The sequence below is a fragment of the Ascaphus truei genome, chromosome 9, assembly GCF_040206685.1.
Source record: "Ascaphus truei isolate aAscTru1 chromosome 9, aAscTru1.hap1, whole genome shotgun sequence".
Classification (NCBI taxonomy): domain Eukaryota; kingdom Metazoa; phylum Chordata; class Amphibia; order Anura; family Ascaphidae; genus Ascaphus; species Ascaphus truei.
The window spans coordinates 25,179,259-25,203,494 of record NC_134491.1 but is presented as its reverse complement, the minus strand read 5'-3'; the positions used below and the strand labels follow the sequence as shown (position 1 = coordinate 25,203,494).

At 41.6% G+C, this 24,236-nt stretch overlaps 1 protein-coding gene across 1 annotated transcript; it reads left to right on the top strand.

Annotated features, from left to right (window-relative positions):
- Positions 1–12,398: 12,398 nt before the first annotated feature.
- LOC142502255 (tetraspanin-18-like) lies at positions 12,399–23,733 on the top strand. Its single transcript, XM_075613094.1, has 7 exons — positions 12,399–12,512; positions 16,366–16,560; positions 18,181–18,255; positions 18,445–18,543; positions 19,254–19,433; positions 20,331–20,414; positions 23,119–23,733. The coding sequence occupies exons 1-7, from the start codon at positions 12,456–12,458 to the stop codon at positions 23,164–23,166; spliced, it is 738 nt and encodes a 245-aa protein (XP_075469209.1). The 5' UTR covers positions 12,399–12,455; the 3' UTR covers positions 23,167–23,733.
- Positions 23,734–24,236: the final 503 nt, after the last annotated feature.

Here is a 24,236-nt window from a genome sequence, read left to right as displayed (position 1 = left end):
ACCTCAATATAGAGGGTATCCCAGTTCGGGGCAAACAATACAAAATAGCTCTGTTTGCGGATGACACACTCATGACACTCACTCTCCCCATCCCGGTCCCGCTACGGGAAATTCAAGATTTACAGTCCCACATAAAGTCTTTTATGTGGAACAATAAGAGTCCTAGAGTGGCCAGAACCATTCTCAGCCAATCCAGACTGAAAGGATGCCTGGCTCTACCGTGCCTGCACCCTTATTATAAAGCAGCTCAATTTAGCCAGATTTTAGCTTGGCGCTCAGATATAGGAGGTAAGAGATGGGTGAAACTGGAGGCGAACTTGTTGCCCCCCCCTGGAATTAAGATCAATTCTGTGGTCCACTAAGATCTCCCAAAAGAAAGCAAGTGGCTGTTTACCCTCGATATCTCACAATTTGAATTTGTGGTACAAAAATAAAAAAAAATTCTAAGCTCACGCAGGTATCTTCAGATCCAGGGTTTTGTTCAAGGTGAAGGTCTAACTCCAGCCCTGACATTTTTCGAGACACTGTGCTGCAAGGCTCCAATTCAAAGAGGGTCAACTTCGATCATTTACTCCTCAATCTCTCCCTTCTCTGGAAAAAGAATTCCCTTTTATAGCCCCTCCTCCACAACTGTGTCAAGGGAAATGCAAAGGGTGATAAGGCCTTCTGGATCAGTGGGAATGTCCCTGTAAGTTAATTCATCTTTCAGTCTCTCCTCCATGCCTTGTCATAAATCAGACTTTAGGACCCCCTCATTCCAATCAATCTCTGCTGCCAGGGTCCTAAACTCAATCGCATATTGTCCCATGGTGCGGGAGCCTTGTTTAATCTGCAGAAGTGCAGATTTGGCAGAAGCCGCACGACTGGGAGAATCGAAGATCGCCCGGAAGCTTTGCATGAAGGCGCCGGAGTCATCAAACAGGGGGAGCCTTTTTCATAAAGGTGGGACGCCCATGCTAGCATTTCATCTGTGAGATGGGAGAAGATGTACGCCACCTGAGAGCGGTGGGTAGAGAAGGATGATGGTTGCGCATCAAACTGAACCTGGCACTGGTTCAGGAGTCCTCTGCAAGCTGAGGGAAGGCCTTCATTGTATTGTATGTCTTTATTTATATAGCGCCAAAAGTGTACTCAGCGCTTCACAAAGAATACAGTACAGGGAATTATAATTATACAATAAGTGCAGCAAAATCAGACAATAGGAAAGGAAATCCCTGCCCCCAATCTAAGAGGTTTAATGGGAAACTTACAGAGACAGCAGGGGAGGGAATAAGTGCTGTAGATGGCAGTGCTTGGTCACAATGGGTGGTAGGAGTGACTAAATGTGGGACAGTAACCATGAGGGCCGGCTATTGGGATGCTTGATCTGTGGGGTAAAATTTTAGGAAGGTCAGTGTTATATGAAAAGGTTAACATCATTTACAGGGGAAGAGGTGGCAGGGAGGCATGTGTGAGATCAGGTGTGTATGTCTGGCTTCAGGCTATGGGGAGATCCCCAGCAGCAGGAAGGAGTAGATAGAGGGTGTGAATACAGGATTTGTGTGGGTGTTTTTTATTGAGGGTTAAAGAGGTTGTTGGGAGAGAGGTGTATAAATAATGGTGCAGGGGGGAGTGGGGATGTTGTAATGTTCATAGCGGCTGGGAGTAGGGATACCGGGTTCCTTTAAGACCACAGGTACTGGCACGACATGACCATCAGAGGCGAGGACAGAGCTACCCTGGGAGGGCTGAGGTGACTGCACTCAGTGTGTAACATAGAGGAGATTGAGTCCAGTCTTTGATCAATCTTAAAAAAACCTTAAAACAGCGCTCTAACGGAGACTTATAATGATACTATTCAAAAAACAAAAAATGAATGGTGACTTAGAATGTGACTGTCAATATAAACAATAAGTGCAAAATAGTGAATTAAAGAAATGCTGCTCAGAACCCTTGGAAGGAGGGTTCACAGGAAACCCTCTTGCTGGAACGTGTGGAAGTTGAAGGGGAGCGCAACACAATTGATGATGGTATGTGGAATGAAAAAAGACACAAAATAGTGCAACAATGTTTTAGGAAGATAATTCAAATTCTGCAGACTTCTATAAAATCAGGACACACATTTCTTCTGAAAAAATCACGCATGTAGCCCAAACTCAGGTGGGCAGTGGTGGTGAGATAGGTGGGTAATGATACCTCTTTCTGTGCTTCGTAATCTTAGGGATAGACTGGCTCACTGTGACTGCATGTCACTCAGGATGCAAGGCAACCAACCATATGTGGGGAAACGAGAGCCAAACATAGTGTGTACTAATAAAAGTATGACACTTTAATATCTAAAACCCTAAAGATGTATGCTTACATCAATAAAACCATGTATAGGGCACATACGAAAAGCGAACGCTGCTTCTAGGCTCCCACCCCTCCACATGGGTCTCCCGTCACGTCACTTCCGGTTCTCGGCAATACACTTCCGGTATCGCGGCGCTTTCAAATTTGACCGATTTGAAGGGGACCTCAAGTGTGGACAGGTATAGGTGAGTGGCATCAGCAGGGCGCTTCCGACTCTGAGTGTATTACCGAGAACCGGAAGTGACGTGACGGGAGACCCATGTGGAGGGGTGGGAGCCTGGAAGCAGCGTTCGCTTTTCGTATGTGCCCTATACATGGTTTTATTGATGTAAGCATACATCTTTATGGTTTTAGATATTAAAGTGTCATACTTTTATTAGTACACACTATGTTTGGCTCTCGTTTCCCCACATATGGTTGGTTGCCTTGCATCCTGAGTGACATGCAGTCACAGTGAGCCAGTCTATCCCTAAGATTACGAAGCACAGAAAGAGGTATCATTACCCACCTATCTCACCACCACTGCCCACCTGAGTTTGGGCTACATGCGTGATTTTTTCAGAAGAAATGTGAGTCCTGATTTTATAGAAGTCTGCAGAATTTGAATTATCTTCCTAAGACATTGTTGCACTATTTTGATCAATCTTAGCTAGGCGAGTGGTATGGGCTCCTAGGAGCTGGACCTGACAGGTCACGGTGTTCGCTACCTCTGCAGGGTCCATTGCGTGGCTCGTGCAATGTGTAATGTTGTTAACTGCAAGACAGGATACGGACCTGCAGGGCAGAGGTAGGGAGTAAAACACCGACTTTGGCCTGGGATCAGAGGCCTGGGATGCAGGGGTAGTCAGGTACGGTTCTGGGGTCGAGGCAGGCAAAGGGTAGTCAGGTCCAGTTCAGAGGGCGAGGCAGGCGGCAGGCGGCAGGCAAAGGGTAGTCAGGTCCGGTTCAGAGGTCGAGGCAGGGGGCAGGCAAAGGGTAGTCAGGTCCGGTTCCGATATCGTGGCGGCGGCAGGCAAGGTGAAGTCAGACAGCAGGCAAAACAAAGGCAAGGCAGCGCACAGACAGGACAAGGTAACAAGGACTTTGCACGAGCACTGACAGGGCTCAAGTGCCTGCTATTTAAAGGCCAGAAGCAGCTGCTTGCAATGAGGGCCAGAGAGAGGCTGACTTCCTATCAGGAAGTGAGGAGCAGGAATTGCCAGAAAGCAAGATGGCCACGGTAGCTTCAGTGAGGGGTCACTTCCTATTGACAGCCGTCTTAGGTATCCCTTATAAACTGTTGTAAAAACCTAATAAAAAAATTAAGTATAAAAAAAAAAACTGTGACATTCAGTTTTAAACAAATGTGCTGTGTTCCTCAAAATAATCGTTTTGCAGTAATTACATGCATGAATGCAGTTATGCAATTACATTTCCTATTCTTTAAGTGTAAATGTAATGCGAAAAGAAGCTAAATACTAAATGTCCAGATTTATTTCATGTGTTTAAGCAGGTTACAATATTATTAAATGCGAAAATGCAGCGTCCAGATTGAATTCCCATGTGTCCTGGGGTACTCCGTGTGCAGTCCGTGTGGAGAGTTGAACTGAATGCCCGTAGGTGAGGGCTATTTGCCTATGTTTTATATTATGATCCATTAAAATTCAACTTTTTATACCTATGTGAACGCATCTCGCAACTTTTTTCCAAAGCTAACATGGGTAGTGCTCTGCTTTTTCTCCCATTTAAGTCTTCATGTGAACATCACACAGCATTGTCTAATTTCCCAGATGACTGAAGCAAGGTAAGATGCTGATATTTCTAGACACTAGGATGTGTTAATAACAGTGGGCTGTGGGTTTTTCCAGATAGGCGTTATGGGGTTACACACCTGGTTAGATATTCTACAATAAGGATACCTCTGGGGTACTATATGTTGGCACAATTAGGTCTCAATATCCATATGTCTGTCACTTGTTTCTGAGCACCGCACATTTTTGCGATTTTACAATATTATTAAACCTAATTAAATTGTAAAATATATAATGTAAGACAGACATTTATAAAATAAGCTCCTGTTGTTTAAAAATAGACAGATGATCTTAGCAACACATATAGTGGAAGACCCAACCCCAATATGCCATATAACACAATATAATGTGTAAAAAATGTAAGATTTGTTTATTTGTTTTTCCGATTTAGGTCCTGAACGCTAAACCTATATGATTAAGTCCAGCATATATGCTGAATTATTTATAGCGCACTTTATAACATTTAAAGCAGCTGCTTCATAATGTGTTATAATCCCTATAATTCATATATTCCTAATCAAAGAGCAAATATCAACAGCCAACTTCATAGGAGAATATTCTGTGTTTACGAGTCTTCGGAGAGAATCTTCAGAAGGATAAGCTAAGTGGTTAGTGACTATTAAATATTCAGTGAATCTAAATGCATCTTGTGAAAAGCTTTTAATAAAATTGAAGCAGCTGCCCTAGCTCAACACAGGCAAATTGTATCACCATATTAGAAATGTTCATTAATGAATTAAAAAGGCCTAATATTGGATAAATAGCACCGTTTGCTCTGTGGGCAGTGGTGTTAGGATAAAATTACAGATTCTTATTTCTTACTGTTAATTAGTGTAACAAGACTGATAGAAGTAATTGAATTAATGGCTAACTAATTAAAAAGCAGACAAAGATCATCATTTGAATGATTATTGTATCAAAATGTTAGTGCTTAAAAAGTAGTAAAAACTTCATAAAATGTGCATTGTAACTTGTATGTATGAAGGTCGTTATGTGACTGTACATATGACACATAGTTGTTGTTTGAAATAAATGTTGATGCATTGTGTCATGTTGCATACCTGATTGATACAATTTAAATTAAAACAGAATTATGTGTATTGTTTTTATTTATAGCTAGACTTAGTAGGTATAAATAATATTATTTATAATAGCCATACTAGAAAAATAACACATTTTGTTATCCTATAGGATGGAACGGCTGTACTGCGTCAAACCATTTTGTATGCGTTAAAGTGCATATTCAGGAAAATAGGGTTCATACAAAGGCGTACACAAGTGCAATTCAATTTTAGATTTCTGTGCGTCACTTTTGCTCCAAAAATGCCATTTGCTACTCTTGTTATTCCCTAAACCTCGATAAATTCTCTAAACCTTTTTTAGCACTATAAATGCCCTTATAGTGTGATATTGCCTGTGTAGCTATTCACAAAGCTCAGATAACTGGGCAATATCGCACTAAAACAGCTTTTATAGTACTATAACACTGGCAAAAAAAAAGCCGTACAACAAGCCTAAAAATGCCAGAAATTGCATTTTTCTGCCAGAAACTGCTATTCACTAAACTGTGATAAGAATATCGTACTATAAAATCTTGCAATATCTGGATAATAGTAAAATAGTAATTTTGCCCATTAGTGTACAGCATGTGTTAGGGAAGGGGGGGTGGGAGGGGGGCAGGTTGTTGGGGGTACAGGGGGTGGGTTGTAGAGGGTTGTTTATCGGTAGGTAGTAGGTATTTTAATGTTTATTGGGGGTACAGGGGGTGGGTGAATAGGGGTATTTGGCTCTGGGTGGGTGGTTAGGCCTACCGGGTGGGTAGCGGGAGGGATTAACTTCTTAGCATTACCATAGCATAAGTGTTCTTCTATAGTGTATAATAAAGGGGTTAACTCCTCCCGCAACCTTCCTGGTAGGCCTAACCACCGACCTTGGACCAAGTACCCCAATTCACCCACCTCCTGTACCCCCAATAAAGCAGCTACCCTGGCTTAACCCCTTCATTGCCTTTAGCGTCAAGTCGCTACAGTAATAAAGTTGTTTTTTTATTATTAATAATAATAATAATAATAATAGTGTATGGGAGCAGGGTGTCTCCGGAGCAGAAACGCATTCATTTCAGGTCCCGGGACCCCTGGATTCCCAAGTTACAGGCCCCGTTATGGGGTGCCGGTATTCCTCTGTGCATTTAAATCTCCCGTGTCATGTGACCAGGAGATTTAAACATTGCGGGGATACTGGCACCTCAGTGAGCTTTCGAGATGCACTGATCTCTTCTTCCGGCGATGTTACAATGGATAAAGCAAGAAAGGGTTTTACTTAAAAACAGTGCATCTTGGAATGTATCTGACTGAAGCCTATCCCCCCCCCCCCCCTGTACAGTATGTGATTTATGACTTAAGGTGTTAAATGGTCCCTGAATGTTAGTGGTGTGTGTGTATGTGTGTACATATAAATTTATAAAGTGCCCACAGTGTGTGGGAGTGTATACCAATGGTGTGGGTAGGTGTAGAAATGTAAGAGGGTGTTGCATTACTATTAATATAATAATTGCATTAATAGTAACTGCAGGAGGATCCAACAAAAAAATACATGAGAGAACTCAACAGGATCATTAAAACCGTCCCGATCCGCACAAGATAACAAATTCTGGACCTGATACCAGCTAACCCAAAACCTGGCACATTCTACATGCTCCCTAAAATTCACAAAGAGGGTATCCCTGGTCACCCTATTATATCTGGATCTGGCACACTGACTGAGAATATTTCTGGCTGGGTGGAGGGCATTCTAAACCCACTTGTCAGGAACATACCCATCTATATCCAGGACACCACCGACCTGCTAAACAAACTGAATGCCATTGGCCCCCTCCCAACAGGAACACTACTAGCAACCATGGATGTAGAATCACTTTACAAAAACATCCCCCACAAAGATGGGGTTTCAGCCTGCAGATAGTTTCTGGGACCACAGGAGCCACTCACAGAGACAGTGACTAAATGCATTGAATTTATTCTGACCCATAACAGGGTACCTTTGATGGTCACATATAACCCACCCCTAGAAGCCCTACGCAAGATCGTCAGGGAACTACAACCCACTCTCCAGGAAGATACAAGACTGCAACAGGTCTTCCCTGGAACACCCTTATTATCATACAGACAACCTCATAATCTCAAGGTTCACCTGTTCCTCAAGCAATGTCGTGTACCTCATCATGTGCATGAAATGCCCAGGGGGCTGCTACTATATGGGACAGGGGCTAAACAAGAGAATGAATCTGCATCTCCACAGCATGACACACGGAACAAGAGACAGCCCTGTCAGCGAACATTTCTCTGACTCTGGTCATAGGATGAACAATCTGAAGGTGGCCATACTCAAAGGTAATCTTGGAACACCGAAAGAGAGACGGTTGCATGAATACAAATTTATGCAACTGTTCAGGACACTCAGCGGTGGCCTAAACCGAGACTGCAATTTCATGAGTCACTACTCTGAAACAAGAGAAGTCTCTTCCCATGAGTGTTAAAGGCCATTTCTATACATACTGCGCTATATGAATGCACACACAGCTGTCTCTTACACATACATATGTACAATGTAATTCTACCCCTATATACCAATAGAGACCACATAGTATCTACACACATTAATAGTAATGCCACACCCTCTTACCTTTCTACACTTACCCACACCATAGGTATACTCCAACACAAATTTTGTAAAGCGCTGTATACACTGTGGGCACTTTATAAATTTATATTTACACACATACACACACACACACACACACACACACTCTTACATCACTATCATTCAGGGACCATTTAACACCTTAAGTCATAAATTGCATACAGCACGGGGGAGGGATAGGCTTCAGTAAGATTCATTCCAAGACGCACTGTTTTTAAGTTAAAGCCTTTCTGCTTTATCCATTGTAACATCGCCGGAAGAAGAGACCAGTGCATCTCGAAAGCTCCCACAAATAAAAGCATTTCGTTAGCCACAGAACGGTATTGTCTATTCATTTTTTTATTTTATATATATATATGTATATATAGTGGCAGTAATAAATAACAGTAACTAAAACTAATAAAGATATAATTTTTGTGACTTATTAGTGCTACTTATTATGACTTCAGAAAACATGCTATAACAACATCAAAGTTGCAGTGATCTGATCTGAGGAATAAAGTCATTGGGTGTAATTATAGGGACTCATAAAATAAGGAGTGTGTGTGTGTGTGTGTGTGTGTGTGTGTGTGTGTGTGTGTGTGTGTGTGTGTGTGTGTGTGTGTGTGTGTGTGTGTGTGTGTGTGTGTGTGTGTGTGTGTGTGTGTGTGTGTGTGTGTGTGTAAATGCCCCTTTAATTCGCTGTCTGTTCCTGCATTAGCTCATGTCAGTCCCTGCGGAGCACATAATTCCCTCATCCTGTGCAGCAGCAGCAGCAGCAGCCTCTTGGTTTCCGCTAAGAAAGAAACACAGGACAAAGTTATAAATGGGGTTTCTGGCTCCTGTGGTCTATGATATCCCTGGGAGAGCCTGAAATAGTGTTTGTGCATGTAGATCAATTTGCGATAATAAACAGTAGCATGAGGGTGTAATAATAAACTCCTCTGATGGTTCCATGTAACCACTCCCTATAAATTCTCTGATTTCTCCGCTTAACCGTTCCCAATAACTGCTCCTATGGTTCCATATAACTGCTCCCTATAACTCCTCCTATTGCTCCATATACCCGCTCCCTATAACTCTTCCTATTACTCATATAACTTCTCGCTATAACTCCTCTAATTGCCCTATAAAAATGTTCCCAATAATTCATCCTATTGCTCCATATAACTGCTCCCTACAACTCCTCCTATTGCTCCATATAACTGCTCCCTATAACTCCTCCTATTGCTCCATATAACTGCTCCCTATAACTCCTCCTATTGCTCCATATAAATGCTCTTCATACATCTCATATTGCTCCATATGACCTCACGATAACTTCTTCTATTTCTCCATATAACCTCTCTATAACTTTTCTTCTTGCTCCGTAAGACCTCCCTCTAGAAGTCCTATTTCTCCATATAACCTCTCTCCACAACTCCTCATATTGCTCCGTAAAACTCAGAATAAACAGTATGTCTTAATGGTCATACAGTATCTAACTGCACCTCAAGCTCCATCTGTCACTATATTGTAAGTAGAGTTCATTTAATATTAGGATTGTTCTGAATAATTTAGTGAGGAAATTCTAAGCACACATGCTCCTTTCATTGTGCCAATGACCCAATAGAGAAATAATTAAAACTGGCATAGTTTAACGGTGGGTTAAGATTAGGCACTGTCACTGAGGTAAAATGCGGCCAGAAGGAATGTGCTTTGTTTGACCAATGGAAAGTAGAAACCCAAATCTCTGTGATTGTTTGACTCGGCTATAAAAACGTGCACAATGATCAGAACCCCATATCAATACTTGAATGGGTTATAACGCGTTTCCTATTATATTCTTAGTAATCACAACTCCCTACTCACTTTCTCCTACCATTTGCAGCAGCTGTCCGGGCTGCACACTGATTTTTTTTTCAGTTTTTATTTATTTTTCCTGGATTAGTGGGTACCTCGGTGCTGATTTATGATTCCTTGACCTCCGGGAAGGTGTGGTACAGGCACAGGGACTTAGGCCGCGCTTATAGTGCGCACGACGGATGACGTCACCTGTCACCCATCGCCACCCGCGAAAGTTGCATTTCGCTTGGCAGCGATGTCACAAGCGACCTGGCCATTGATTGGTTCAGAGGCTGTAACATGTGGCGACACCCTCTGAAAAATCAAAATCAAACTTGACCGGCTTCCAAATTTCGCGCCGCCACGTCGCTCCGTTGCATCGCACTTACTATAAGCGCACGCAACGGCAGCAATACATTTGTTTTGCCGTGAAGTCGCGTCGCCGTCACTATAAGCGCAGCCTAAGTTAAAGCCCTCACCTTGATAAAGGCTGTAATTTACAGCCGAATCGTTGGATCGTTTGGCACAATAAATGTTCGCATTAACTAAGTCCGTGTGCCTTCCTCTATTGCCGTTTTTGGATTCCCTTCATGCTACGGAGCACCGGCTGCTAAGTATTTCTTCATTTAGTTTACTGTGTGCCTGCATTTTCCTCTTCCATTCCCTGACCTCCGGGGACAGCCTTGTTCCCGATCGATGAGCAGTTTTGTCCACCATGCATGGGGGATACAAATTGCCCACGGGGTCGGGATTTGCACTGGCGGCCAATAGAAAGTTGCAACATCATCAGGAGTGACATTGCGACTTTCTATGCTGGACACTTATGGACATATTTATATATTTTTTTGTGGCAAAAGCAGCACAAAAAAAACAACAAACATCACGGATCTGCTCTGGGTGACGCATGGTTCAGTTATGCGAAAAGAAATAATTATTAGAGGAGGATTGCTGTTTATCACACTCTTATTTATCCTACTGCCAGGAGCTGTATCTCCTCATCCCCAAACATAACTCTCCTCTATGCAGGTGTGTCCCTTGTCCACATGTGAAGACAAACTCAGTGAGAGTGTTACGTTTTGTCACAGACTCACAAATGTCTAGAGGAAATAACATAGCAAACTCCAAAATGTGAAAACTCCTTCTGGGCCTGAGATCCGCATTCAATATTGAAACGTCTTAGCTCCACTGGAGAAGAGTTCAACTCCGCCCATTTGAGTGAGGTTACAAAGAGTACATTCAGAGCATCTGGAAAAGGGACATGAAAGCTTGGTAAAGCTTCTGACAGGGAGGAGAGGACTTGCAGCAGTGATGTCTCATGGGCAGAAATGGGACCAGGTCCTGTTAAAGATTTTGCTTCGTGTGATGGGATAAGTTACTTCTTTTATTATACACCCTACTGTTCTTAAAACAGTAATATTATGAGGCTCTGTTAATCCATTTGGCAGAGCGACTCTGTCTCCAAGTGTTGTAGTCTTCTCGTCACAGTAATTTATATGTCTGTCTATTGGAAACTTGTTGATCCCTAGTAACCCCACAAAACCTTTGTTGTCAACACATTGTAGGTATCAATATTTCAGTGGCTGTTCACTGAATATTGATTAGGGCTTCCCTATTACACCAGTGACACCTGTTATGCTGGAGCCAAACTGTGAAGGGCTGTGCAATTAATTAAGGCCACAATCTGTAACAATGAGGTCAGATTCTACTTGTGCTTCCAAATGTTACTATTTAATGACCCTTTGCATTATGAGCCTTTCTGGGCCAAGCTCCCAGCTGTACTGCAGCTCATACAGGAGATAGATCTTGTTCCTCGTTAATTAGTTGTTGCCTGTGCATGGGAGGGTCCGTCTGAGCAATGTGTTGTGAAAGGTCTACCTGGAGGGAACGTCATTATCATATCTGCACAAGAGAAATTGCTGGCTCTTTGTAGGGCTGAAGACTTTGGGGAACTCTTTTTTAAAGGTATGTGAGCTGTTTCGACAGAGGGAGGATGGGAGATACTACTGTGTATGAGATGTCCTGTTTGATTTTAATTTTAATTAGGTATAGCGCCAAGCATGTACACATCTACATAAATAACATCCATACATGAAAGTTCATTGAGTAGATTGACAACCATTAGCAGTGAAGGTAGGTATATAGTACTTATCTATCTGCTGAAGAGCTTACAATCAATGTGTAGATGTTCTGAGCTTTATTAAGACACTAGGAATAAATGGAAGTATCTATTCTAAAGAATCTCATCTAGAGGGCGGTGCAGCAGATAATTTGTTTTTAAGGCTATTCAATTATTGCTGAGTTTTAAGATGGGCTTTAAAGATTGTGATAGAGAGATATCAAGAGAAAATGGCAACATTGAGAGGGACTCCAGGTGTTAAAAAGATAGGGAGTGAGAGGGGCTCCAGGTGTTAAAAAGATAGGGAGTGAGAGGGGCTCCAGGTGTAAAAAAGATAGGGAGTGAGAGGGGCTCCAGGTGTAAAAAAGATAGGGAGTGAGAGGGGTTCCAGATGTGAAACAGTGACAGAGACATGTGGAGCAGAAGTGAGTCAAGTGTGAGATGAACTTGTTTACAAATTGCTTTTAGATATTGCTTTGCATACTTTTTACCTACAAAACATCCTGATTTCTGTTGGGTACCATTCCTTAATGAGGAAACACAATCCCGCAGAAATTACTTAACAGATCCCCCGAGAGTCATTTACATTAGAAAATCTATTTCTCAGGGTAAGACCAGAAACAAATATGTGCAATATCGTACTTGGGATAAATAAGAATATGAGAATAAACATTGTCTGTGGCAATTTTCCTTTCAGGTGAAATCGAGAGTGAAAGATGGGAGTCTTAATCTGTATGAAGTATATGATGTTTCTCTTCAATGGACTTATATTTGTAAGTATTGATTTTAATGATGAATGAACCCCTCAGTCTGTTATTTTGCTCAGTGTGTGAAGTGAAGTGTGTATGTTCTGACATACATATGTAACCCTCCTTACCCAGCTCTAAAGGAGTGTACATCAAGTTGGACTACAGTATGTACTGTACATGGCAATGCTCAGGCTCTCATACCCGTTTAGGGTGCTGGGTCCGTGCAGGCTGGGTGTGGTTATGCGGGTAGAATAAGGATGGGTGCCAGGAAATTTTATAGTACAAAAATATCTTTATTCGCATCCAATTATAAGGCTCGTCATACAAGGACATACTTCACGTTAGATATATTAGCTGGTGGCAAATCATAAAGTTACTCTGTGCGTAGCTCTCACACCTATGCTGGAGAGGTACTTGTTCTTGTTTCCCTTACTATTGGTTAGATTGCATAAACACTCAAATAATCAGCAAGGATTATATAAAGCCCCCTGTAATTGCACTCTTGATAGGTGACATTATAAGGAAAATGTCATCTCATAGGAGGCCACTAAATAGCCTATTCCCTAAGTAGGGTAAGCCGCAAAGGTCACACTCAAATAAAAATAATTTTTTTTTAATAAACAATGTTAAAAACCACGAGACACCATAAAAATGCATAAAAATGCACGGATAAAATCCCCAAATGTGTAGAGGCACGAAATCGGGCTATGAACTATCAATTTCCAAAGCCACAAGAATCAGCTGACAAAGCGCTACATGAGCCCACACAAAACGTCTGTGGTAGTATGCCAAATAAATAAATAATAAATGGTACACCGCAGTAGAGATGGTAAAGTTCTTTGAAACCTCCGTGAGGTAATATACAACCTGGTTATAGTATCCTGCTTCTAACTTCTAACGTGCCGACAGCTGCCGCGTGTACGTCAGCGTGATGATGTCACACGTACCCCGACGTACGTTTTGCGCGTCACAGAGCGCTTTCTCAAGGGGGATGAGACTCCTCCCCCTTGAGAAAGCGCGCTGTGACGCACGAAACGTACGTCGGGGTACGCGTGACGTCATCACGCTGACGTCCACGCGGCTTGTGGGATGAGGCACAATTAGCTCTGGTTACTTCCCAGGGCTGCAGCTGTCGGCACGTTAGAAGATAGAAGCAGGACACCATAACCAGGTTGTATATTACCTCACGGAGGTCTCAAAGCACTTTATAATCTCTACTGCGGTGTACCATTTATTGTTTATTTATTTGGCATACTACCACAGAAGTTTTTTGTGGGCTCATGTAGCGCTTTGACAGCTGATTCTTGTGGCTTTGGATATTGATATTTCATAGCCTGATTTCGTGCCTCTACACATTTGGGGATTTTATCCGTGCATTTTTATGCATTTTTATGGTGTCTCGTCGTTTTTAACATTGTTTATTAAAAAAAAAAAAAAAATTATTTGAGTGTGACCTTTGCGGCTTACCCTACTTAGGGAATAGGCTATTTAGTGGCCTCCTATGAGATGACATTTTCCTTATAATGTCACCTATCAAGAGTGCAATTACAGGGGGCTTTATATAATCCTTGCTGATTATTTGAGTGTTTATGCTGTGTTTTTCTCCCTTGCACCAGGTAGTTTAGTCTTATGTTTTATGTTTGTATGTTTGGTGAAGCGACGTGTCCCCTGTGTATCTTATTGGTTAGATTGGCAATCTCATAATGCTCCACCCATCTCAAGTGGGCCCATGTTGGGAATACACACTGTTCTCTGGGATCAGTATTCCGTTACTGTGCACTGCATACCTCGTCCATACATACTGGATCGGGAGTTTACTAGGGACCTTTCCGGTGAGTCCTATCCAATTATGCTCTTAAGCTACTACTCTGGGAACCCATGCTAAGCACATGCTCACGCTTCTCCCCACATGAGAACAATTTTGGGCCATTTCTATAGGCACTAACTATTTAGGGCATGTTCCTTAACTGAAAACAATAAAAAGGGACAGGACACTCTTAATATACATATCTATACACTTAAACATATTTACAGGACTCATGGTGAGTCCCTCTGCCAGAACTCATAGGAACCTGCTCCTAGAACATCGTGTGGAGCTAAATATACCCTTCTTTCTCCCTTGATTGAAAACTGGTTAGAGAACAGACAACGGAGGGTTGTCATAAATGGAACTTTTTCAGGTTGGGCTAAAGTTGTGAGTGGAGTACCTCAGGAATCGGAACTGGGACCCCTGCTTTTTAACTTGTTTATTAATGACCTTGAGGTTGGGATCGAGAGCAAAGTCTCCATCTTTGCTGATGATACTAAATTGTGTAAGGTAATAGAATCAGAGCAGGATGTAAGTTCTCTTCAGAAGGACTTGGAGAGACTGGAAACGTGGGCAGGTAAATGGCAGATGAGGTTTAATACAGATAAATGTAAGGTTATGCATTTGGGATGCAAGAATAAAAAGGCAACTTACAAATTAAATGGAGATATATTGGGGGAATCCTTGATGGAGAAGGATTTAGGAGTGCTTGTAGACAGCAGGCTTAGCAATAGTGCCCAATGTCATGCAGTAGCTGCAAAGACAAACAAGATCTTATCTTGCATTAAACGGGCAATGGATGGAAGGGAAGTAAACATAATTATGCCCCTTTACAAAGCATTAGTAAGACCACACCTTGAATATGGAGTACAATTTTGGGCACCAATCCTAAAGAAAATAAATTATGGAACTAGAGAGAGTGCAGAGAAGAGCCCCCATGTTAATAAAGGGGATGGACATTCTAACTTATGAGGAGAAGCTAGCTAAATTAGATTTATTTACATTAGAAAAGAGGCATCTAAGAGGGGATATGATAACTATATACAAATATATTCAGGGACAATACAAGGAGCTTTCAAAAGAACTATTCATCCCACGGGCAGTATAAAGGACTCGGGCCATCCCTTAAGGTTGGAGGAAAGGAAATTTCACCAACAACAAAGGAAAGGGTTCTTTACAGTAAGTGCAGTTAAAATGTGGAATTCATTACCCATGGAGGCTGCGATGGCAGATACAATAGATTTGTTCAAAAAAAGGTTGGACATCTTTTTAGTTGGGAAAGATATACAGGGATATACCAAATAAGTATACATGGGAAGGATGTTGATCCAGGGATTAATCCGATTGCCAATTCTTGGAGTCAGGAAGGAATAAATTTTTCCCCTTAATGGGGTTTTTTGTTTGCCTTCCTCTGGATCAATAAGTAAAGATATAGGATAAAGTATCTGTTGTCTAAATTTAGCATAGGTTGAACTTGATGGACGGTAGTCTTTTTTCAACCTCATCTACTATGTAACTATGTAAGGTGACATCATTGATCACAAGACATGCAAGGGAGTGGTAATCCCTTCTGCACAGTCATCCTACATCACACGATGGGCAGGGACAATACCAGAGGGATCCCACCCAGTTAACCCATTAAGGCCATTAATACCCTACATTACTTAGTTGTCCCTAGAGGGGGCTACAGATACAAAATGGAACAGAGTTTCACATAGGCCACTGAACAGTGGGGTTATATGCTGATGTGTGGATGGAAGAGGTGGGGGGTAGACTAATAGATCCTCCACACATCAGATGATGGGGGGGGGGTATGTTTTTTGCGCAGCTTCACAGTAGAGGGGGTCATGGAGCAGCCCCTTGTTAAAGGGAACACCTGCGCCTTTAATCAATAATCACTATTCCCTTATATATTGGCATGTATATACTGCATGTTTAATTATCCAATGGCTCTTATACTCATATATATATATATATATATATATATTGCACACTATACCCCTTAATTATCTAATATCGTGTATACATTGTACACATTGCACTATAACTAGCCACACTGTCTCTGTGCAGATGGGAGGTATCTGCCTTCTAGGGATTGGTATATGGGTTGTAGCTGATCCAGATGGATTCCAGAGCATCGTCATCTCTAGCCCATTACTGAGCACTGCGGGCTACATCTTACTGATTGTGGGGCTGGCTCTCTCACTGCTCGGATTCTTGGGATGTTTCGGGGCGATTCGTGAGAATAAGCCTCTACTGTTACTGGTAAGTATGAGCTGCCCCATACACTATATCTAAGTGTTAGTCTCATCTCCTCATATGGGGTAAAAGAGTTTTCAATGTATCGCGGTGGTTTGTACATAAGGGTGAACTCTCCTACTAGTTGTAACTTGTGGTAGTGTGTTTAGAGCTAGGGTATAGTATGTATATCTTTATTTATATAGCATCATTCATGTACATACCGCGTCACGGCCGTAATACACGTGATAATCATATAAATAACAAATAATACCATAATTAGTGGCACTGCAAAGCGTTCTTTTAGGCAGCACAGTGCTCTGCAGTAACTTTTACTGCATTAATAATGGCACATGACTTTCTCAAGGTATATTTCGTCCTAACCCCTAAACATCAGCTGTAGGAAGCTGCTCATTCCCACAGCTGTAATAAAGTCACATGACATTGTCCAGGTATACTGCCTCTTGACCCCTAAGCATCAGCTGTATCAGTGGCAATTTCTTGCCGGCAGTAAGGCAGATGAGGAACGTATATTATTGGATAGAAAGAGTGTGAGGTGTAAACCTGCATATTAGTGTCTGTCATGTCAGTGGAAGTCTCTTTAGAGAACCCTCTCTGTGACAATCTCGCACAAGGAGATATAAACTCTAAATTCTCTCTCCCTCAGTCTAACTTGTAATAAGAAGCTGTGTGGTTATTTGTGCTGAGCGGGTCACTTCTGTTATTTTATACAATTATTATGGGCCGTATTTCTAAGCCATGCTAAGTCACCTTAAGGTGCCGTATCTTATGCCTTAGCACCCTTTCGTAATTATGGCCTTATATCTGTTCTGCAGCTGTCTCCTTGTTCCATCCATATGAAGCTTATAACTCCTACAACATCTTTCCTTGTGTATGTCCTCTTGGCTTTGCACTTCCCTTTAACCAGTGCTTGTTTAGTGCAGCAGTCTAATGCTTTGTGAAGGTCTGTGATGGGAAGAAGGTGCCCTTCTGTATGATGTTTAAATAATTGTAAAATATACATTTTATTGTCAAAAATCGCCATTTTGGACTATCATATACTATCTAGGAAGTGTAAATGTAAGATCAGAGTAAGATTATAATGCATGTCAAGGACGCCCAAGTGTATTTGGTAAGAAGGTGGTGCAGTCAGTGGGGTTTGTGTATGTTAGGAAAAGTGGGGCAAAAAATAGGACTGGATCTATCAAAGTAAATAAAGCTAATTGGACGCTCAGAGCGGCGGAATCTTCTCGTTAATAAATTAAATTGCGTTTTGTTTTGGCAGCAATAATTACTCACACAGCCACGCACAAGGATATGTGTTTAAATGCATTTGACATTTTTATTCAGAGTAGCAGGCACCTGATGAAGGATTTGTGGTGACCTGCAATGTCTTTTCTGTACTCTGTGAGTAATTCTTGGTGTGCTACTGACTAGATTTTTGTTAATTTTTGTGTTTGTTGCAAACAAACAAATTTGGTTTAAGTTTATTAACCCGATTATACATTTTGTTTCCTTTTTTGACTTGCGTTTTTTTGTTGCCAATTTTACAGACAGAACACCTCACAAGCTCATTACTCACCCTGCAAAAATAATAATAGTACGTGACACATATCAGAACTCACGCCGTCTTGGTTTCTATTCCAGTTCTTCGTGCTGATTTTACTCTTCTTCACTGTGGAACTTGTTGGCGTTATTCTGGCACTGACGTATCAGAAAATGGTAAATAACCTCAAATCCCAAGTAACCTCTGCATGGGGAGGTGGAGGAAGTCCCACTAATTATTAGGGCTGATCATCATAGTCAGATCACAGTTGACTCTAGAACACTCCCCCATTATTTCCAGCTCCTAGTAACTCAATGCAATGTAACCCTTTCTTAAACCTAATCATGTGCTCCACCTGTCTGCAGATCAGGGAGGAGCATTTCCTGACAGAGCTGCAGCAGTATTACAAAGGGGACAACTCTACTGAAGTCTTAACTCAATCCTGGAACACCATCATGATAGCAGTAAGATGCTTTGTTGAGATTAGATGTACAGCATAATATATTATACTCCCCCTGGAGTTGTATGTGGATGATATGCTTAATATAATACTGATTATATTGATACCTTGCAATTCCAGGGGGTGCAGGGTTGGTGCAAGGGTATTTGGGTCACCAGGTGAACATCCATCTTACATATTATACCTGATACATTTTTCTAACATTCATACACACTCCCCTCTCTCTCCGTTATTCTCTTTCCCCCATCTCTCCCTGTCATTCACGTTCCCCCCTCTCTCCCTGTAACTCTCCTCTGCTCTCTCTCCCCTCTCTCTGTCATTCTCCCCTCTCTGTCACCCCCCCCCCCCTATAAACACACACATAAACACACACATCAGGACAGAGCAGAACACCCTCATTGGGCAAACCGCTCATGTGACCTGCCCATCGCGCGGCAAACACAAAATAATTTGTCTCCTCAAGCTGCTCTCCATGGAACGCTCACGAGCACATGCGCGCGTGCACACTATAGATGATCACATTGACATAACATGATTCATCGCGCAGCGCTCATGTGCGCGCACCCTCTCAGCCTGGACGTGACCTAATTGGCCCTAATGGTAGAACCGGCTCTGAGAGGATGCCACCTATTGGAACCATTGAGAATCTATTCCAATGACGTGTGGGTATTTGGGATACTAATGTTGTATCCTGCACCTCTTCCCCTGCTACAGCTGTCCTGTTGCGGTATATCTGGAGTAAGTGACTTCGGGAACAGATCTCACTTTCATGACATGTACCCCTCCGCCCCTTGGCCCGACGCCTGCTGCCAGCGTGATGATCCTGTCTTATCTGGCAACATCCTGGACAGAGAGAAGTGTATGCAGAATACACCAGGCTTCACCAATACTCAGGTGAACAGCACATGGCAAGCATGTCCTTTCTTACAGAAAGCGTAGTTGATGCATGAAATGGCCCCCAGGCAGAGACCGACAGTAGAGGAAATACTATATCTGAATGAGGAAATGCTTATTATGGATAATAAGGTAATATGGATACAGATCTAACAGTAACAATGGCCCTCGGCTTCACAAGGCCTATTGTAGGTTTAAAGATGAAGTTCTATTTACTACAGTATATAATCTAAATATCTGTACAATTTACCACTTGTTTTCCTATTTCATCTGAATTACAAACTTCATGGAGAAATCATCCAGTATTTTCATGTTATATTTATGTAAAGAAAAAGGGAAGATGCATAGAAATTACCCTGCTGAAAATGTTACATATACACACATATACACACATATACACACATATACACACATATACACACATATACACACACACAAGACAGTTCTGGCCACTCTAAGTGGGAAAAGAAAAAGGGCAGAAAACGTATCTTTCCAGTTGTGGTGCTTGCAGTGCAGCCAGGATCACCATCCAGAAGCAAATATACACATGACAGAAATAAAAAAAAGGATTAGCAGCACTCACCAAATGTACGTCAATAGCAAAAAAGTTTAATAGAACAAATCAAGCATCAGGGGTAATAACAATTTTTTTTTTTACCCTGTTCGCTGAAACTCACAGCTCAGCCACCAACATTCTGTACTAACATAATCAGTATTAATTCTATATATGCATATAGAGAATTAGAGTTCTGGATATATAGTACCAGTAAAACATGTAATATAGAGTAGGATTGCAGGTTACTTACTGCTTTGGAATCGAGGGGCTCTGTATAAATTCAATTATATTTTGTACCATTACCTGCGCCCATCCCAACCTTTTCTCTCGTTTTGCACTAGGGCTGTTTCATTACCATTGCCAGAAGTTTGAAGAAGTACATTTCTATAACAGGAGCTGTGGGTTTAGTAGTTCTGGGGATTGAGGTAAGACGGAGCTCTATTCACACCGTCACTGCTGGAGGAGTCAGTAATACTTGTTCATGCCGACGGATCCCACTTAGCATTTAACCCTTGAAATGCGGGAGGGTACAGGTCATGTTTTGTAGATTGCTTGTGCGTGTGCTGCAGGCCTCTGGTTGAGTCTCTGTGGGTGCGATTAATATTGGGCCTCTAATATAATCCTTTTTAGGGTCACGGTTAGGTGCAGCACCTGACAGTGAAGTCAACAGTACTGAGAGAGAGTGGGCAGACTAAAGCTAGAGATACTAGCTGGTTCAGGGATAAAAGTACAGAATATCTGCACAAACTATTGTGTCAAATTGAGCTAAAAAAGTAGTGGTACTGTGGTACTCCAAACCTCTATATTTTAGACAATCGGTGGCAAGCTATCTGTACCTTAATTTATAAAGATGTATGCCACATTTCCCCCAAGATGATTCTATGGGTGTACCCAACAGGTCAGGTTATGAAGTTTGCTCTAACTAACATTTAATTGACCAATTAATATAACTCTAATTATCAGACAATTGCTTAGGAAGGTGCTGTCGAGGACTGAACGTGGGCAGCACTCAGCTCAGATACAATATTTATGTTTGGAAAGCAGAAAGGGAGAGAGGCTTCATCAAAGAAACTTCCTGTATGACAATAGGCCGAGGTGCACACCTGGGATGATTCAAAAGCGAACTCTAACAAGAAAAATAATCTCAGTGTAAGGTACTTAGAGCTCACAGTAAGCTGTGATATTCATTAAATTATAACCTTTAAGGTAATACATGTAAAAATATATACACCTACTCAGCTAAGTGACTGCAGTCAATAGTTAAAATTGTCACTGTTGATAGATACTCAGATAGCAAAAGAATATAGTGTGAAGTGCCTGGAGCTAAGATTACTATATATATATACAGGCATACCCCGCAGTAACATACGCGATGGGACCGATGCATGTATGTAAAGCGAAAATGTACTTAAAGTGAAGCACCACCTTTTTCCCACTTATCGATGCATGTACTGTATTGCAATCGTCATATACGTGCATAACTGATGTAAATAACACATGTGTAATAGGCTCTATAGTCTCCCCGCTTGCGCACAGATTGGGTACAGGTAGGGAGCTGGTATTGCTGTTCAGGAAGTGCTGACCGGCGCATGCATGAACTGCCTTTTGCCTATTGAGCGAGATGTACTTACTCGCGAGTGTACTTAAAGTGAGTGTCCTTAAACCGGGGTATGCCTGTATATATATATATATATATATATACAGTAATCTTAGCTCCAGGCACTTCACACAATACACATACATATATATATACACATATATACACGATACATACATACATACATATATATATATATATATACACACATACATATATACACACACACACAACAACTGTGCGCCAGGACCTCTGAAAGATTAAGGAACCATCTGATTAGCGCAAACAAATAGTTAAAGAGTGGCGCTTAAATCTAATTACAGTGACTTAATAAGTGCACGTGAATAATTATAACAATGTATAAATGTGAAAATGTCAGTGAATGTGACACAATAATAAATAAATGCAGCTTCAACCCTTCATGTAGATTGTTTTCTTCAATCCGAGAGATGTCAGGTAACTGGATACTGGGCAGCGCAGGTATATATAGAAGAGAGCAAACACAAGCATATAGTGCAAATATATGTCTGTTCAAGTGGTAGGTTCTTAGAACAAAATAGCCCAATGAGATTTCTACTTACAGATTTCTCAAAGGACTCGTGTATGTAAAGGTATCTTTGTTAGATTGGCGGTTAACATCCAAATCACACTTGAATAAATGTGGTGGGACCTTAGCAGGATGAAAAAGAAACACTGAACATAGTGCAGACTGTTCCAACTTTTGGCAAGGACCCAGAACAAGGCAAGGGGAAGACGTGCGCCGAGCTGTCAGCTGATTGGTAGCGTCTTTTCCAGCCTCAGAGGGATCCGTTCTCATCCTCACTAAGACGGGCACCGTGTAATAGTCTACTTGCGGGAGCGGACACACAGTTGGCGGGGATATTATCCCAATTTGCTTGATTTCATTTGCAAAATGTGAGTGCACATTTTTACATTGATTTTAATAGATAAAAGTTGGAACAGTCTGCACTATGTTCAGTGTTTCTTTTTCATCCTGCTAAGGTCCCACCACATTAATTCAAGTGTGATTTGGATGTTAACCGCCAATCTAACAAAGATACCTTTACATACACGAGTCCTTTGAGAAATCTGTAAGTAGAAATCTCATTGGGCTATTTTGTTCTAAGAACCTACTACTTGAACAGACATATATTTGCACTATATGCTTGTGTTTGCTCTCTTCTATATATACCTGCGCTGCCCAGTATCCAGTTACCATCTGATTAGCACCTGTTAGTGAATTTGATTAGGCTGGGTCTGGGTAGTCAGTGTAGGGATTTGCGCAGTGAAAAAGCAGACGTAGAGCAGTTGGTAAGGTAGATGAATCCTTTGTTTGTCAGTTCAGAATCAGTGGTAAGCTAGGGTGTTAGGTAGAAAAGTTGTGGTAATCCCAACCCTTAGTACCTTCACCACTGATTATGACTGACTGGGCACTCTCTTATCAAAGTAGCAAAGTTCCACTAACCCTGTGTAAATCATAACTTCGTGATTTCTTGCAATTATCAGTCATGTAACATATTGTGTATCCCCAGATGTTCGCCATGTTCCTTGCCCTTTGTCTTTATTACAACTTTGATTAGAAGACCTATCTGGGTGAAGAATACCGAAGTTCTTTTCCTTGGAAGTCTTCCAGAAAGAGACAATCTGTTACACTTTGTGCGCATCTCCTTTACCCAATATTCCCAGTGACTACGCTGGGCCAGTTTTACATTTTAAGAACCCCTGGAGTAACTGTTCCTGGGAGGCCTGCATCCTTCTCTGTGCTTTGACTTGTCTTAACCCCTTTATTGCTGCAAATTTTAAGCGGATTAAGATTTTGGAAAGCATAATGGACAATCACTGGAATGAGTCGTACTGCGTACATCTTTACTTGTGGGGCCCTGTGCTAGTGCCCCATCTGGTCTGTATACTAACGGTGTCCCCCTTTGCCATGTGGCAGGATCTTGCTCACGTCTCTTGGATTAAGCAAACATTGCACCTTTAACAAAATCATTGATTTTCAACGCCTCTTTGTGGAATTTTTGGACATGAAGACACTGAAATGTTGCCTTTACCACTTAGCGATTGATTAAATCAGGGATGCTCAACTCCTGTCCTAAAGACCCCCAACAGGTCAGGTTTTTAGAATATCCCTGCTTCAGCACAAGTAGCTCAATCAGTCCCTGCTTCAGCACAGGTGGCTCAATCAGAGGCTTAGTCTTTGAATGAACCTTTAATTGAGCCATCTGTGCTGAAGCTGGGATAATCTAAAAACCTGACCTGATAGGGGAGCTTGAGGACTGAAGTTGAGCATCCATGGTTTAGATCATGACTAGCCCAAGTACTGAGATTACTCTTTACAACCCTGCCTAAGGAGATTGCTTGTTACATTACCATGTGCTGGGATGAAAACTATGTTATTACATTCAAAGTATCATATTATTAATAATAAAGATGAACGAACATGTAGGAGAGGTCAATGTGTGTCTATCCTGTTTGTCGTTTGTCTTTTATCACTGGTTACAATGCAGAAACAGATAATGAACTAAATAGAATAGATGAGGAAACAAGGGGTTATGGAGTTAGAATGGGGGCAAGTGCGAGTTTGACAAGCAGCAAGGCACTCATAGTAAATACAGATAATACTAGAAAACTATTAAAGACTAAACCA